Source organism: Lepisma saccharinum, chromosome 23, assembly GCF_977018435.1.
Source record: "Lepisma saccharinum chromosome 23, izLepSacc3.1, whole genome shotgun sequence".
In the NCBI taxonomy this organism is placed as follows: Eukaryota; Metazoa; Arthropoda; class Insecta; order Zygentoma; family Lepismatidae; genus Lepisma; species Lepisma saccharinum.
Window position 1 is genome coordinate 41224366 of NC_139251.1, and position 19255 is coordinate 41243620.

Genomic DNA, 19255 nt, shown 5'->3' on the forward strand with positions numbered 1-19255 from the left:
ATTTCATATCTTCACTCATCCTCATCTTCGCGATTACGTAGTTTTGACTGAGTTTGTGCTTTATGCAAAGTAAGGCTAATCGGGACTGTACCTACAGTTTAAAGTGGAATCCGAGCCACTATACGCCTCCACCGGCTATCACACCTTGGACCCCTTGATTACAAGGCGACGACGTTATCACTACGCCATCGGGGAGGCATTCACAATTAGTCAAGAGTTGGCAAAATAAAATAAACCAAATCAGTCAACACATAACGCCATATAGGCTTTGAGCCAGGCAAGTTGTCGGTACCACTCGGGGGGGGGGATGGGTTCTAATATGATTTCTTGGTAAGGGTAAGATGCCTAGAGATGGAAAATATGTGATAGCATGTCATATCTCTTTGCCTTCTGTGTGTTATCACCCCATTCCCCAGATACCTTGATGTAAATGGAAAGTTTTGATAATTTAAAATTTTTTACTATTAATATTAGAAATTACAATTATAGTAATTCTGATCTAAAGTATAATAATTCCGATTATAATAATTACACGAATTAAAAATGTAAATATTTTAATAATTTACAAGTTGGATGGGATTTTACACCATTGCAGGATTCAATTGGTTATTTGCCCATCATTAATGCCGATATATCTGACTTGACAATTAAAGTGCACAGCTCTGAGAATGACAGTGGAAGTCGAAGAACAGTGTAAGAGTTCATTGAGGAACGTGCGCAAGTGGTACAATACCTCTGAAGTGCGATTTACATGAATCAATGGCGTGGAGAGCCATAGGAAGTGTTTTTTTTTTTTATTTTTGGCCACTGATGAACCAAAATGTGCTTGCCTGTTGGGCCGAGATCGGTCTGCCTAATTTGTACGATGCACGCCAAGGAAAATGATAGTACTTAATGTGTGTCGCTTTATCACAAACCCATGCCTCTGGAGTGGAGGGCCATATTGTATTCCATAAGGTGATTCGGCTCGGATGATTGCAAATGACACTCACTGATAATAACAAAAATATATTGACTAAAACAAAGATTACATGTAACAACACAAACTTGCTGCAATGCAACGCGATGGACGGAATAAAATCACCGCGCACATTCGGCCATATTGTCTCGCGAACTGACTGAGCGTCACTCTCTCTCTTTGTTCGAGATTAAACATAAAACAAAACTGAATTCCCCTGACATCTATTGATAAAAATATCAAACATATCAATTATGACTTAAGACAGGAAGGATGGAAGCTAGACATACAGCAAAGGTATCTCTAGCCTTTGAAATGTTTCAAAGTGCAATTTCTCGCCTGTACATCGGTTCCAAACAACGAAAAATGTTTGACGAAGGCAAACAACAAGACACAACGGGTACCTCTTGTTAACAACCGATTGGAACAGACGACAGAATGCAACGAAACTACAACATGCCATTCTCACAACAATAGGGCACATATATCATCTCAATCTGTCTGCAATCGCTTTCTTAAAGATGGTTTCTATACATATAGACTCATGATGTATGTTCCATCACTGTACAGCTTTGTCCGTAGAAACTTGGCTGAGAAACATCGCAATTGGGGCCACAACGAATGAGGTTGAACGGTGTTCTCCGATGAGTCGCAGTTCAGCCTCCAGCCTTACTATAGACGTGCCTAATAGGGGGTATCGAAAAATGCAAATTTTTTATGATGCTTTTGCGGTAGAGCGGAAAAGTTGCCTCTATACATAAGTAACTTCTGTTCAAAATTTCACCACCCTAGGATAATGTCTTCTGTTCTGGCAAGGGACGTGAAATTTCAAAAATTTAGTAAAATCGGCAATTTTTTTTTTATTTTTGAATTTTTTTTCAAATTTTACAGCACTTTGCGGTAGTGTGCAAAAGTTGCACCTATGTATGGTTAATTACAGTGCAAAATTTGGCGCCCCACGGACAATATGTTCTGTTTTGGCAAGGGGCCTGAAATTACCCAAAAATCGACAAATACACTGTTTTTTCATTATTTAACTAACATTTATTAAACATAAACCAGAATTGTCATACACTCGCATACTATTAGATATAAGAATTAAGAAATAAGTATTCAAAATTAAAAGTACGAAAATGTGTGTTTTGTAGGTAATAATAATGTAAAATATGTGTCTTTAGGTTTTGTACTGTCTCTTGCACCTAAATTCAGGCATGGCCTTTCTCGATTTCAGAGTGCAGCGAATAAATCCATCCCGTTTTTTATGACCACACACTTTCTTTGAGGCCTCCGTAACCAATTTTACTGTTCTTTCCACAGCTTGTGTGTGGCATGGGAACTTTGTAAAAGTCCAGTCAATTGGTATTGGTTCTTTCAGCATACTTTTCAAATCTTCTGTAGTCACATCATCGAGTATTGGTGGTGGAGTTACTTCGCTGGACGACCAGTCAATTAGTTCGATATAGTCGTTTGCTTCGAAGTTTATTTTTGGAATATCGAACTTTCTAATCCCAACGTGTCCAACCGTCTCACATGATTCTCGTGCTTTTATGACTCTTCGAATGCCAAGGGCTCTGATATGTGTTCTCTTATCAGTCAGCATCGCGAACAGAATGTTTTCTGGAGATGCGAAGTAAGCATTCCGAGAAATCACTGGGTCGATGACGTTGCGGTTAACTTGATCCAAGTATCTGGATGACTGAATGAAATGGTAAAGATGCCGAGCTCCATCCTTAATTGAATGATGGATTTTGATGCGGAACCAAGATGGCACATACACCCTGATAACGAACTTTACTATGGTACGTAAGTTGTCTGATGGTTCCGTGGTGGAAACATACAGTCTTAATATCCTGTTGGCTGTTGTCAACCACGGGACATGTTTAGGGGACCTGGATCGCGCTTAGCAAGACCTGGAGGACACATGCCTGAGCTAACGGCGAGAGCAATATCCCTCAGATACTTCTGGTCCTTACTCAAAGTGGATATATCATCTGATGGCAAGGTGCAGTTAACTGGCTCAAATGTTACCACTGGAAGCAGCTCACACGCCTTCAAAGATTTTCCAATGCAACCAGTGTAGGAATTGTGTCCGGAGGTGGGACCATCGAGGGACTCGAACAAGTGGCGGAGAGGCAATTCGCTGAAATGGAGTTGACAAACAGCCCATTGCACAGCTATCCCGATCTTCAGTTCAAGACGACGCAGTACCCCATTGTGAACTCCAGTATTTACGACCGTTCCATCACACCCTAGAACAAGAATATGGTTTAAACCTCCGGGCACTTCTGCTGTGATATAGTCGTAAATACTTTCAGCAATGGCCAGACTTGATCCTGAAGCTGGTGTAACATGACCAAGGTAGCTAGATCCTGGTTGTTTCACCAAGGAATAGTGTTCCTCTACAATTGTTCTTTGGTAGTATTTATCATCCTCCTTTTCTGTTGACAATGTTTTGTCACGTCGGCCATCGAAGTAAAGACCTGTTAAATGATCATTGTCAATGTCCGAACTCTCACTCTGAAATCGAGAAAGGCCATGCCTGAATTTAGGTGCAAGAGACAGTACAAAACCTAAAGACACATATTTTACATTATTATTACCTACAAAACACACATTTTCGTACTTTTAATTTTGAATACTTATTTCTTAATTCTTATATCTAATAGTATGCGAGTGTATGACAATTCTGGTTTATGTTTAATAAATGTTAGTTAAATAATGAAAAAACAGTGTATTTGTCGATTTTTGGGTAATTTCAGGCTCCTTGCCAGAACAGAACATATTGTCCGTGGGGCGCCAAATTTTGCACTGTAATTAACCATACATAGGTGCAACTTTTGCACACTACCGCAAAGTGCTGTGAAATTTGAAAAAAAATTCAAAAATAACAAAAAATTGCCGATTTTACTAATTTTTTGAAATTTCACGTCCCTTGCCAGAACAGAAGACATTATCCTAGGGTGGTGAAATTTTGAACAGAAGTTACTTATGTATAGAGGCAACTTTTCCGCTCTACCCCAAAAGCATCATAAAAAATTTGCTTTTTTCGATCCCCCCTAGTGCCTAATCTGGAGGGAATGTGGAACACGCTATAACCCTGCTTTTGTGTAAGAAAATGGAGTTGGTGGACTTATGGTGTATACTGGAATCAAATTTTGTGGGACGTACAGACCTCCACGTAATCCAAAATGGTAGTTTGACGACCCTTGGATATGAAGACGAGATTCCCAGACCTCTTGTCATGCCGTGGGCTGATACAATTGGTGATAGTTTTCTTTTCATCGACGATAATGCTCGTCCTCACAGATTCTGTAGTGAATAACATACCAGAGGACGAGAGTATGGAGTGGCCAGCGTGATTACTGGACTTAAATCTCATAGAGAATGTCTAGAATGCGCTTGGCAGACGCATTGTAGGTAAGATCGCACCTCCTTCAACTCACCCAGAACTGAAATTGCTACAAGTTAAGAGTGGTGAGGAATCCCCCAAGATCTCATCGATCACCTCATCGAGTCCATGTCACACAGATGTGCAGCGGTGTTGACCTTTCGAGATCATACACCATATTAGGAGTGAGTTACTGTTGTGATCCTGTCCGCTTCCGAGCTGTTCTATTGATTCACACATTGCTCTATACTGACGCACATCACGTAACCATTGGTTCCAGCGACTGCAGGATTTTTCTGTTACCTGTACTAATCCATACTCTACTGTATCTGTTTCGTGAATGTTCTTTCAGTTGCATAAACATCGGCTATACATGGTTTTCGTCTAGTTCTTTCTGATCCTCTCTTGATCCAAGAAGAAGGCAGGGAAAGTAATGGAGGTCAATTCAGACAATGCACTATTTGGTCGAATTATTGTGACAGCACAGAATCGGAATCTTCAATGGGCTTTTTTTTCAACCATTATCATGGGCATTGGAGACTTACTTGGAGAAAAAAAATATCCCTTCCCCCTGAGTAAATATCTGGAAATTCAGCCACGGCGATTGACGGTCTGGCTCTTATTCAGAGAATTAAAGAAGAGGAGTCTAACTTTGGTGAGGTGTATCGGCTTTGCAGAAGGAAATAGGAGTCCAAGAATCGATGTCTGTTTGATACGTACAATGAGACGTGTATGAAGAACACCGAAGAAAGGACAATGACATGGGAAGAACTGAGGCATCAGTCACAGAGCATCTCATCTTCCCAGATTGTCAGAAAGTGAAGGAAATTCCTAAGTCACGTAATGAATAAAGCAACTCTAATTGCATTTCTTGTTAACGAATGTAGGAAACCAGAACATTTTGTAAATCTTTTGAATAAAACACTTCGCGAATTGTTGAGATAAATGATGCAAAATCACATCTATGCAGGGAGACCCAAAGTGCTGAATCTCAACAGTAAACATGAAGAAGAGATAGTAATATGTTGGTGAATACTGCCGCTGTTAATGAGGGTTATGAAGCGGTAACGAGAGGCTCAGATAACACAGATGTGCGTGTATTTAGACTTTGAGATACCATGAAAGGATCATACGCATTTTCAAGAAAAGGAAAATAAGTTCATTGAAAATCTTTCCAGTCAACAGCCATACACAGGAAATATTTTCGCAGCCTTGGGGATCAATGGGATCTCAATGAAAAGGTAATGGGCAAATTGTAGATCTCGTGATCACTTTATGCTCCAAAATCTCTCGCACATTATGTGCAAAGAAGGCCGAAATAGACATTTATCAACTTATATCTTGGAGAAACTGTCTCAAGAAACATGCTCAACGTGCGATTTATCAAGTCGCCATAAGCAAGAGATGATCCATGTATACCTACTTCAAGTGGGAGAAGGTGGACATTGAAAAAACACGATGGAGCAGAGCAGGTGGTAGTGGATTGGATGGAGTGGCATTCAGCACCTCAAACTGTGTTAGATCTATACTAGCTTGAGACTCTATTAGAAACTATAAACTCCCAACGTGTGTCTTCTGTCTAAATAGCCAGGTGCACTGACATGTGTAGACTTCCAACATGTGAAAACAATAAGTGTTGACACCTATTCAGAAGATGATGATGATGATGATCAATATAAATCATAAAATTTTGTTTGTTATATCATAACATATATGTGTATTTAATATTTAGCCACTATTATTATTGAAAATTTTAAGTAAATCTTATGCATTTAATCCATGTCAGTATATAAGCAAGATAATAAAGTTTTATTATTATTATAAGGATTATATTAATATTATTACACTTAATAATTACAAGTATAAAATAATATTGAATTTGAAAATTCTGTTGAAATTAAATTTATATATTGAAAGATTATAATGAATGTATATGCTATTTATAAAAAATATAAAGCTACATTATTTTTCAGCTGTGGTTACTAATTCAATAATCTATCTATATTATTATTATATATATATAAATGTATGTATGTATGTGTGTTTGTTTCGGCATAACTTTCGAACGCCTGGAGCGATTTCAACCAAACTTGGTACACGTATCACTTGCAATGTCGAAAGAAATACTGTGGGGGTAAGACACCCCTGACACCCCTAGGGGTGTGGAGTGGGAAGGGGACATAAAATAGCAAGCATTCTGTTGCGTGGCATTTTCGTGTCATATCCTGCAAGTTATGCTTCCTGCAACACAACAAGGCGAAGTTGATTGCCTACACAGAAGGTGCGATATTCCTATCCTCGAGCAATTTCAACACATATCACTTACAATCTGGAAAGAAATACTGTGGAGGTAAGACACCCCTAGGGGTGGGGGTGGGAAGGGAGATGACATGTAAAAATAATCGAAAACGACCGATATTAGTGTGGAATCCATAGTTTTCGGGATCACTAAGATGAATAGTGACACTCCCAATGCCGTTCAACTTCAAGTTCATTTTACACTATAGTTAGAATTCAATATTTTCCTGTCTAATAGAAGATTGGGATAAATAAATACCTGGGCAACGTCGGACAATCAGCTAGTATAATATAAGGAACAATCAGAATAGAATAGAATCAGAATTTTGCCTACTTCGTAATAATATTCTTATCGAGATATAACTAGTATTTTATAAAAGGCTAAGAGTTATGAGATGCTATCACACATTTTCAAGCTCCAGGCATCCAGACCTTACAAGAAAATCACATGAGAACCCATCCCCCCGAGTGGTACCGATCGCCTTAAGTTGGGGTCCTGGCCCATGGACTAATACAAGGAAACAGTTATTTCAGCATCTACATGTCCTATTTATTGCCAGTGTAAATATGTTCTATGCTTGGGGAAGTAATGAACCAAGAAGACATGTTATAGCAAGAAAAAACAAACACTGAATATACTCGGAGGTGAGTTTGTAGGACCAGTAAGGTGAGTTGAGTTCCGCTTGAATCCCCGGATTAACCATCTAAATGGCATTGTCAGTCATCGCTAGAGATCCAAAGGCAGGCTTGCATAACAATGCGAGTCGGACACGGGGGAGAATCACCAAGGCAGGGGTGGGCGGAGGGAAATGTTCCGCAACAAAAAGTCCCCTGAGACGCAGCCGAAACTCGGCGAGTCGGATCCTCGTTATGTATTCACGTCCGCGAGTCGGAACTCTGTGCGTACAACTGCAGATGAAGTTGCGCTCTTCTTTTGTTATTTTTCTTTCGCTTTTGTCCGCTGCAGCTCGGCAAGAAAATACTCGCGGTTAATTATTCGCCGGTCTTGGTACCCCAGGAGCATCCTTCTGTATTTCTAAAAAAAATACCATTTTTGTGTTGTCCTGAGTTTTTTTTTAAAGTTCACGGTCGTATTTTTGTTTCGTCTTGTGTTTGCATAATGATCCTACTCTGCCCTCTATGGGCGTTTTTAGAATCTTTACCTGATGTGGTTTTAATTCTGCTGGAGAAGGAGGGAAAAGGTGCACGCGGTATCTGTAACAATATTTCCCCGTTGCCTGCGGGGATAATTAGCAAAATATGTGTGAGAAACGAAACATCCTGGCACAGAAGCCGTAAGTGTAATTTACTATGCTTAGATTGTCAGAATCTAAAGGAGGAAAGGTTGCTACCAGATTTCATGAGCACCAAGATCGAAACAAAGACAGCTTGCTTCAAGTTAATACAGACGGATGTTGCAAGATATAAAAATTGTGAGAAAGAAAGGGAAAAGGGGAAGACAATGTAAATTGAGAATGAGAGAGGACGAATCAAAACGAAGGTATAGGCTGCAAGGGAAGCAGACATGGAATAAGGTAGAGAGAGAGAGTAAAGAGGAGAGTGGAAGGGAACGAAAAAAGAAGATAAAAGAGAAAGTGAGAGGAAGCAGTGAATGAAAGAGAAATTATTAAAGAAAAGACGGGGTGAAAGGAAGAGTGAAACGAGGAAAGGGAGGTGAAAAGAAGAAAACGTGAAGGAAAGAGAATAGAATGGAGGAAGTGAAAGGATAAAGACTGAAAGAAAGGGGGAAAAAAGAGCAAACAATAGGGAGCGAAAGAAAGAGAAATAGGAAGAGGGGGCGAAATAAATATTGGATGCGAGAGAGGGGAATAAAATCAGAAAGATGAAATAGGACAATCTAAAGCGACGAGGAACAATGAGTGGGAGGATGAGAAATTTTTTTCTTTCAAGAACACAAGGGATCATCATATTTGTTGTACATTGACATCACCTCCATACAAGAAATGCAAAGTTTCTTATTAAAAACTGACACAAATAGGGGGCCGAGAAATCTGTTCTTTGAAGAAAGTGTAAGCTGGGCCATAAGTTTTTATATTCCAATAATTTTGTATGTCTAAACATACTCGCACAAAAACACAAATATTGTTTTTAGAAATGCTTCTTGACCACTTTGTCGCGTCCTAAAACTGAAAATTAAACAAATTTCAAACACCTGGTATGCGAAATTTGTAAGCCACAAATTCATACTAATTTTTCTCCAAAAGTTTCTCTTGTTTTTTTTACACAACTTAAGTATTAGAATCGAAAGTGCAAGAACTATTATACACAAAACACTCGATTTTTTAGTATCATTGGGGCAGTAACTCCATAAATAAGGCAATTATCATTGTTAAAATACAAACGCAAACCATAGAAAACACGATAATATATATATATATATCTGTGTATACATATATACTATTTATTTGTCTATTTACACACAGACACGTACACACATAATATATATATTATAGAACTGAATTTATAGATGTTTCTCTGTTGAAGGTGACCATTGAAGAAACGTTTGTGCATATTAGGAACGAACAAAAATTAAAAATGAAAAGATTCTCCCGGGCTATCGAACAAAATGTGACGTAAGCTCTCGCAACTCATCTGGTCGATATCCGGAGAGCATCTTTTCATCATTCCTTGCCAGAAAAGCTTCAAGACTTACTAAAAAATAATAATTTTCTCGCATTTCCAATGTCAAAATAATATTTTTCATTGTGTTTTTAGATGTTACAAAGATTTATAAATTTCACTAGTATTAAAGAGAAATTGTTGGCAAAGCTACGTTGCCGCTGTAAAATAAACATAGCTGCGTGCTTGTATCTAATCGAAGTTGGTGTTGTCTTTCGTGTGAGTAGAAGTGTGTTTGTGCTTTCCTGAGCATTTTCATTCATTCGATCATGTCAGGTAGTGAAAGTGGATCGGAAGAACGAAGTTGTCGGAGGACACGACTAAAATAGTCAAGCACGGGAATTTGTGTGCTCGGTGCGCGAATTCTTCGAGAAAGGAAGAGGAATATGGTACACTTCTGTTTTCTGTGTCGCAAGTGATTCACAGGACTGCGGCAGCATTAAGAATCAGTAAGTATACAGTAGTCACTATAGGAAAAGAGAACAATTTCGTTTAGAGGAAGGAATTGAGGCTGGCCAATCAAAATTAAAGACACCAGGAAAGAAACGTGTTGGGGAAAAAACGTGTGACAGAATTGGACGATTTTCAGAGAGATGCTATTCGTCGTCAAATTTATTGTTATTATAATAGAAAGGAGCATCAACAACTTGCAAAACTGCTAATATCACTGCAGCAAGCTCGACGAAACATGTGTGAACGCAGGCCACACTCTTCCTAAAGGATGGACTGATGATACAGTACAAGGGACAATGGCACTTCCGGTTGGGAAAGGTAGCAGACTGATGTGCTACATGCTGGCACATCAAAGGGTTTCGTACCAAATTGTCTGCTAATGTTTCGATCAAACAAAACCCGCGATTATCATGAAGAAATGAATCACGGCAAATTCAAACATTGGTTTGAAAATTCATTGTTACAGAATCATTCAGAACCATCCTTGATTGTTATGGACAACGCTCCTTACCACGGTAATTGAAGATAAGGCACCGAACTACAGCATCCAGAAAATCTGAAATAATTAAGTGGTTGAACAGACATAACATTCCCATTCATGTCGACATGAAAAAAGCAGAATTACAAACTTAAATTTCCAAAGCACGTTATTGATGAAATTGCCAGAAAGCAAGACCATACAGTCATAAGACTACCACCTTACCACTGCCATTTCAATGCAATTGATAGCGTCTGGGCACAAATGAAGAGATATGTTGCGTAAAAGAACAATTACAATGACGGAAGTACGGAAACTTTTATAAAAAGCCGTGGAACAAATTACAGCTGACAATTGGAAGAAAATTGTGGAGCACGCGGAAAAACATCATTAAAGAGGCAACGATAAATGAAGGAATCAATGAAGTAAACATTGAAGAATTTATAATATCACTTCATAATTCGAGTGATAGTGATAGTTCATATGAAGAAAGATCCGTTAACAATAGTTCTGACTGTGAGAGTGACAGCGATATCATTGGAGTTTTCAGCCTGTAAAGAGGATTACGAGCTTGGGGGACAACTAACTTGTAAGTAGATATTATAAATATTGTCTTATAGCTTTATGTATTATGTACATTATGTATTTTATGTATGCTTTTATGTATTCTCTCTTACGTCCATTTGCACGCGTTACGATCCCAGAGCCGCAATAAATAAACTGTTCATGCCCGCTCGCTGTGCTATGTGGCAACGCCGCAGCGCGTGATCGCGAACTGTTAATATCAAAGAAGTTTCTCCCGGACTATAGCATCAGTGTATTCTATATTCTGTAATTTCCGAATATCCTGGAGTGTAGGCAACCCAAATTGATTTGTTGTAAGGGTGGTTGCATATAGACACGGTGATTTGCACGTTACAAAGTTGTATTGAAAAGCAGTGTTAATCTTACGTTATGGTATGCAGGCAAATTCTGGAGGATAGACAGACAGGCATGTCGCTGAACGCCACAATCGATTTTAATTCTTGGACAGGCATTCAGTCCGTTTAGCCCCTGTGCGAACTGTAGGTAACGACCCAGATGATCATTATATTTACTTCTCATTTGATTCCCTTTAAATCAACTGACCAATATCCGTCCGTGCTGAGTTGAGTCGTCCCGTGCAGACCGCCGTCTGTACTGAACTAACGTGCCGTGCCGACCGTTCATGATTGGTTTCCTACTTAATGAGTTTATATTATGCTATGTCGATTTTCTTTTCCCTTATGTGCATTCTCGCTGTTTCCTTTGTTGCAGCCCAGCATCCGCCAGAGTGCCAGCAGCAATTCACGCAGTGGACGAAATGCTCCTCCTCTTGCGGAGTCGGGTACTCCTTCCGGATATCGAACCTCAATCCCCAATGCCGAAAGACGAACGAGAGCCGCCTGTGCCAGACCCGCCCCTGCCGAACCAGACTGCCCCAGCCGGGGTTGGAACACGCGAGACACCACCACGTTAGGGTAAGTGGGAAGACGTTGTTGATAATTTCATGTTTATGATTGGATGACGTCATCAGTATGTAATTGCAATTTCCTGTTTGATAACATACATGGATTAATTATTACTTAAGAAGATTATTATCAGAGAACGGATTTATATGTAAATACATATTTATGTGTGAAGCTGAAATCAGTTATATTTTGTATTAAATATATAAAGCGCATCATGACATGTAGATTCGAAAAATTCAGTTTTTATTTTCCATATTTGTACATATATTAGGTTTGGGCTCATATTTGACATATGTTAGTTATTTTTACATATTAGTTCCATATTTCAAAATTTTTGTTAACATATATTCCATATTCGCGCAATATGTACATGTCCCCGTGTGACCGAAAGAGTTAGGTGATTTTTTTGCGAAAAACTGAGAAAGTCCGAAGTGACGTTAAACAAACGAAAGTCTACGACCTTCTTTGTACCCTCCAATTGCGTTAATTACAAGTTTTATGTCGTCCGAACAATAATGTTTTTCTTCACCTCCCAACTGTTTGCTTTTGTAAAACTCTTGAAATTCCTGTTTATTTACAATTGCTGTCAACAATAGAGAATGAGAGCTCAAGCATCGGCTCCTATTTGTTACAAACGTTATTTTGGCAACTTTGGAAGAGAGTCTCAAGTCGAGCAGCCCATTGCTAACCCCACCCTTGCTACTAGTTGAACGCCGGACAGCAGCGCCAGAAGCAACGATTTTGTGCCACTCGTACGGGTCTCTCTTCAAGACACTCACGGTAATAGTTACAATGCAAAGACGGTATTTTATGTAGCTTTTGAAGTTAGTGTATTCTATTATTAAACAGGTAATTCTTACAATTGTAAGTCAATATTTAACTACATAGTTTCGTGAAAATAACTAAATATGTATTTACATATTTAGCACATTTTTATTACTTATAAATTCCTTCCCTAATTTTGTTATTGCTATCAGCAGTTATTTGAATGAAACATTGTATCGTTGAGTTAAAAAAAATGTGGTTAAAGGCCGGTCTTTTCATCCCGCAGTGGTGGTGGAAAAAGCTATCTGCTTTAATCGCACAGGTAATCATGGTTTCCAATGGCTATTTACACCTACACAGTGAACATTTTTATTTTCAAAACAGTTCTCGCAGTTCAACTTTGCCAGATGGGTTTGAGAGCGAATTATTACAAGCTTGGAATTAGAACCACAAGCGTGGTGGCAAAGCCTCGTGCTGTATAAATTAATTGCTTTGCATCGATAACTGCTCGTCGTGAAAAATGTTTAACTCCATTTGGGTATTCACTGGCTCTCCTACCAATGACAATTGTTGTGATACATTAATGCAAACCTGGGGCGGAGCATAGCCAAGATAAATAAAAAGCAAATGAAATGGAAAATATCTTTAGAACAATCAAACATAATGTGTATTATTGTGGAAACAGATGTGCGTATAATTGTAGAGAATTAATCATATTTGGGGCGTAGACACCCCAATGCCAACCTACCTTCCATGTAGTATACCTTGCACTGTCGTCGAATTTTTAACCAAGTGAGCAGAGAGAGAATGGGCGATGCAATCAGCTGCTTGCCATGCAATCTTTCCCCTGCGTTGCTACAATGTGCGGCATTTCTCAGCACATCTTCGTCACCTTTAAAGTAGGACGTAATATTTAATAGTTTTTTTTACAACTATCAAGAGAGGGGAGTTTTCCATATGGCAACACTTGCACTTGTGCACAATTGAAGAGGAATACTTTCGTCGATGGTGACTAGTTGAGGAGTTAACATTAGTTTGCCACTTGGCTTGGACGCTGAATTTCTTTGCTTGGCACGATTGCATGCGTGGGGGGTTTCACAGAAATAGACGGTATCAGTTTCATAGATCGGAGACACATTAAAATCGGATATTTTGTGTTTCGCATGGTTCGTACTTACCAATTGTGTATTACGGAACATAGTTCAAGGTGCCATTATGCTTTTTACACGAAAATAAACTCAATTTTTCACATTCTGAGTCCTTTTTTTTCATTCCTTTCTTCGCTTCCGGAACACACAATATGGCGGGCACATCTTGACTCACGTTGTGGGTATGCAGTGTTTCAACCTTCTGCACCGAAAAATACCTACTATCGTGTTCGTCACGGGTGGAAATTATACATTATGCACGGGTAGCTGACGTATAGCCTGGGTAGCTGACGGATAGCCCCACGAACCATACACGGATAGCCCCACAAACCATTCACGGATAGCCCCACGAATCATTTCCGATAAGGTTAGCTTAGGTTTCGTTACTTTAGGCAAACATAGTAAAAAAAGGGGGAGTTGAAACACTGACAGGGGGTTACGTCATCAAACGTAAGCAGCATCCGATTGTCGTAAGGCAAGCAAATGAAAGCAATGGCAATTTTGCGTCGGTGAGATATTTCTCTTGAAAAATACATCATTTCCTCCGGTTAAATACATTCCACGATGAAATAAAATACCTTGATGAACGTTGTAAACCTTGGAGAAACTCATTTCCGTAAGTAGTTTCTTGTTTAAAATTGAAGAAATGTGTCTCCGATCCATGAAATATTAATTTTTATTCTAGATGTTAATGAGCGTACCTTTTGTAATGTAACTCTTGTCGAAAAATTCTCGGATAGCATGCTGCCCTTCTAACGTACACACTTCGACAACAGCCGCCATTTTTAAACTGATCTGCCCATGCGCGCGTCTAATATCTAGCAACTGCTAACTAAATATCATCAATCTGGATTGTGCTGTCACCTACTGACACCTTTAGAAACTACTCACTACTATTCTTAGCTATCCCACATCAGTTTGTGATCTACTTACATTGACTTCCCCTTGTATTAATTAATAGCTGGACTCAAGATCTCGTTGCCGACGGTGCGGGTTCGAGTCCTTTCTAGCCATAGCTCATAGGCTCACGATTAACCCAGCGAGAAAGCAAAGCAAAGTAAAATAAGAAAAAAATGCTATGAAGTACGGCTCTCTTCGGTTGAAATTCTAGGTGAACGTTGGAGATGCTACAGCACTTTTGCGTCACAAATGCTACAGAGCTACAGAGCAACACACAAACCGGCTCAAGTTTCCTAAGAATAGAAAATTAAATCATTCCGCGATGCCAGACTTAATTTTGAAAGGAAATCAAATTCCTTAATGGATATCCTCACTCGTCGAATGAGGCCAGGATCCCTTTGTGTAGAGGGACGCAACGCTGCGAGAAAATCTCGATTTGATGGGCGTCGGCGAGATTCTAATAGATGAGGGCCCTCAGAAAGTTTCTTAATTTCGAGACCCTTTCCGTCTATCTCTGCCCTCAAAGTTTACAGGAAAACCAGTCGACCATTGGGAGGAGAATTTGCAAAAGTTTTAATAACCGAGGAGCTGTCACGATATCTTTCCGTGCAAGCTAAGAATACAATTTATCACGTTATGAAGTCTGCAGGATTAGTGCTGCTGTCTGATAACTTTGCAAGCGCTGGCAACACTGCTGTGAATCTGCTCGTGTTGCTACATCAGGGTTGGGAATTATTTGTCTTTCCGAGAGAAATCGCAAAGATTATTTGTTTTTTGTTATTTATCGTCGCTTTTCTTCAATTTTTGGCTAATTCCGACGATGATGACGAGTGATATGATAAAATTTATGTAGGGACCTTCAACAAGGATACCCATGCCCAGGCCGGGATTCGAACACGGGACCTCTTGCATCGTAGCACTCTGCGCTAACCACTCCTCTGCGGAGGTCGACTAATTGCAAAGATGAGGATGAGTGATGGTATGATGAAGGGGCGGCCACAAAGAACACCTACGCCAAGACCGGGGTCACAACATTTTGTACCACTTTGCGTAATTTGCACGTATTGACGGCCATTTTTAAATATGGAGGCCATAGTTCTGCATGGATTTACACGGAATTTCATGTGTTAAGTGACGAGATTTTAAAATTCATGCGTTTTCTTTAATCTTTCTGTAGTTTACCCGATGGCGCAGTGATAGCGTCGTCGCCTTGTAATCAAGGGGTCCTTGGTTCGATGCCCGGTGGAGGGACATAGTGGTTCGGATCCTACTTTAAACTGTAGGTCCAGTCCCGCTTAGCCTTCCTGTGCACAAAGTGGACTTAAAACACCAACTCAATCAATCAACCTAATCTTTCTGTACTGGCGGCCATGTGAGTGAGTGAGTGCATGGAGGGGGAAATGCGGCAGCAGCCGTTTGCAGCAGCTGCTTCGCTCCGCCCTCTCTTATTCTCTACCGTTAGGCGCGATGTTGCTACACAGATTCCTTGGACAGACTGTAGGCTAAAAGAATTCAAATACAAATACAAATATCACACTCCAAAATTTTAATTTTATCTCTTCTTTCTTATTGAATGAATAGCAATCAGTGTTGGCGCAGGATGCGGCCTTTCTTTGGGCTCCCTGCTCTGGTATGCCAGACTGGGGTTCTGGATTTGTGAGTTGGGTTCTGTGGGTTTGATGAGGAAAATAATCTTGTATATCAAACCGCTCTGGAATGCCGGAACTGAATCCACTGCGACTCCAAGATTATGCATGCTTGTCTCACTGCCAGGGAAACGTTATCGAGAATGTTATTGAAGATGTTCTTCATGATGTTGTTAAAATAATATTATTAATATTGTTATGTAATGTAATGTCACTCACGAGGTTCATGTCATCTGTTCTGGATCCCAGAACAGAAATAATATCACATAAAGTATTGTATACATAAATTATATCATGTATATATTACTTGTATAGCATTACAATTTATTATTATTATACCTATTTTAAAATGCAAATAGTAATAAATAGAGGAAATAAAGTCGGGGGAACCGTCAAGTTCGGAGCAACTGACGTCCTGGTATATTTTTAGGAACCAGGACAATAAGACCATGCCCTCGAATGTATGAGGGAGGAGGCGGGCTTACTTCGGGGGTTCCCCCTTATTACATGTATTGTAGCTGTAATACGTGTATATTTGTTGCTTATAGTTGATAATTGTCTAAATTATATGATAATGCAAATTCAGTATGTAATGTAATAATGTAATAAAGGGAATTATTATAGACTGTAGGCTAACCGAAACTGGACCAACAGCTAAATGTGGGATCTGAACCACTACATGCTTCCTTCTGTGGTCAATCCTGGAATCCCTTGATTACAAGTTTCACGTTGAATACTTCCAGAATGGCTTTGTTAACAACGTGTAGAAACTTCAGGTTTTCTATACACAGTCCAATGCGAACGGAATACATCTTTCTGATGTAACTACATCCTATTACGGAATTATGTAAAATTTGTTGAAGAGTTCTTAATGGCTTACGATCGCTTTTTGGAGCTAAATTTCATACTTTTGAAGCCTATTTTATGTGCGTAAAACTTCGTTTTTACTAGCTTAAAATTTCTGTAATTCACAGGTCAAAGCAAGTCTAATTTTCTGATGAAGTATGTATCGTCAATAACATCTAAAGGAATTTCAGAATTACTTTTTTTTTATCACATTTTAATACTTAACAAGAAGCCCTATACAATTTTCAATTAATGTGTGAGCTTAAAGTAAGGAAAATAATAAAATAAAGTAATAGTTCTAGTCTTAAAATGAACTTTAGTTTGTACATCAGCCTATTTCCACGAAAGACGTAACCATTTCAGTCAGCAATGATAATGTAGCAACGTCATAGATTCATGGTCTTGATGATGTAACATTCGCGCCATCTGTGGAGAAAATTTCGAACTGACGTCATAGTTCCGTAACAACCTCATTTTTACTATGGTATATTATTGTTCAACGAGCCTGAAATTCAATACAAAACCCAGAAAATGATTAAGTTCAAAGACTTTAAAGCCTTTAGAGCAGTTTCGTATTGTTTATAATGGCCTGGATAGAGTCGACAGGCGATTAGTGTAAAGCCACTTGGCGAATTGCAAATTCCTTGCAAAGAAAATTCGCCAAAGACCTACTAATTGTTGGCTGCGGAATGGAAGTAAAGAAGGCAATTCCCTTGAGCAAAATAGCAGGGTTGGTTTCTTTTGAAAGAAGTAAGGCGGGATAAAGAGCCAGGGCTATCTTCTCCAGTTTCTCTGTACATAGCGAGGCGAGAATGCTCTTCCTTAGGCCTGAAAACGAAAAAGCCCTTTCTGAAAGTTCTTTTTCAGAGGAACGATAGCTTGGGGCTTAGTATTATGCAAGGAACATCTAATCCTTATTAAGTTTCTCGATTAGCATAAATGATTTCGAAGCAAGCGCCCTTCTTTTTTTCGCGCGCGCGGGAAGCAGTGGTTCCAACCTTTGTATATTTACACTAAGTCTAAGGTTAAACTAGGAGAGATTCGGGGGCGTCATTCCTACGTGTGCACTAGCCCAAGTCCACCCTTCTACCCTGATTTTCAAGTCTTACGAACTCCTTGCTTTACATTTAATAATATTTTACTTTATTTTTGCCTACAAATGTATGCCACCAATATTGCAGTTCTTTGACCTGTATGTTGTTGGCGTTTGTAATTCCAAGTTGTTCTGTTTGCACAAGGCGATGAGTTACTCATAGCACACAAGAGTTTGAAGCTGAACTTTTATCCTATCTCTGATGAGTTCACCTTGGTCAACCTAGAAAAAAATGCGAGTTTATATGTACCTATTCTAGGCAACATACTTCATATCTACTGTACAAATAATCGTCATATACTTGAAAACTAAAATCAAACTATTTTCTCTCTCCACATACAATATTATTACATATTTAAAATAGAGATAAAATTACAGCGAATATATTATCCAGGAATGTGTAAGCTTATTGGAAAGTCTTCACTTTGTCCGTCACCCAGGTAGCATCCTTGAGTTCTCTTCTACCGCTGCGACATCTGTCCTTGGTCTTGAGAACTTAAGCTGTTTGGTGTTCGTCGCACTTCCGGTTTTGCTCATAAAAAGAGAGAAGGAAAACAGTCAAGGTGCTGGATTTTAAGGAGTTTACAGCTCGACAAAGTACGTCACAAAATTATCTTACAGCAAAAACCTAATAGTGCATTTACTTTTGTAAAGTTTGCAAATCTATTCCAAGAATAATTGGGAAACAAGTCCACAGTTTGACGATAAATTTCCCAATATTTATAAATTACTTTTGTTCACAAAATCATAATGGTAACGAACGCAGGAGCCAATATTCAAGATAGCCCTTGGAATATGTGGCACTTGTTTTCTTTTAATGATTTTATTCTTGTAATTATTACAATCACAATATAACTGAAGTTATATAAACAAAAAATATTAATGAAGAAATTAAATGTGTGTGGCACTCGTGCAAGTAACAGAAAATAGTTGGTTATTTCTGTTTTATTATTATATAACTGCACCTAAAAGAAAGCAGTGGTTAAATGACAAAATTATTTCTTGAATTTTAGTGATAAAAAATTGTATGGGCCTCCAAGCCACCCCAATAGGGAAGCTAGGGTTAAGCATAGGCTACCTCTAGAAATTATAAATACAGTTGATGATTTACCAATACCTACATTTCACCATCTACCAGCAACAAATTTCCTA

At 39.0% G+C, this 19255-nt stretch overlaps 1 protein-coding gene across 1 annotated transcript in view; it reads left to right on the forward strand.

The window, feature by feature from the left end:
* Nucleotides 1–19255, forward strand: part of Ccn (cellular communication network factor protein Ccn) — a 419483-nt gene that overhangs the window by 383025 nt on the left and 17203 nt on the right. Inside the window, exon 6 of the mRNA XM_083144480.1 lies at nt 11512–11714. Coding sequence (XP_083000606.1) covers nt 11512–11714 — 203 coding nt within the window. The remainder of the gene's footprint in view (nt 1–11511; nt 11715–19255) is intronic.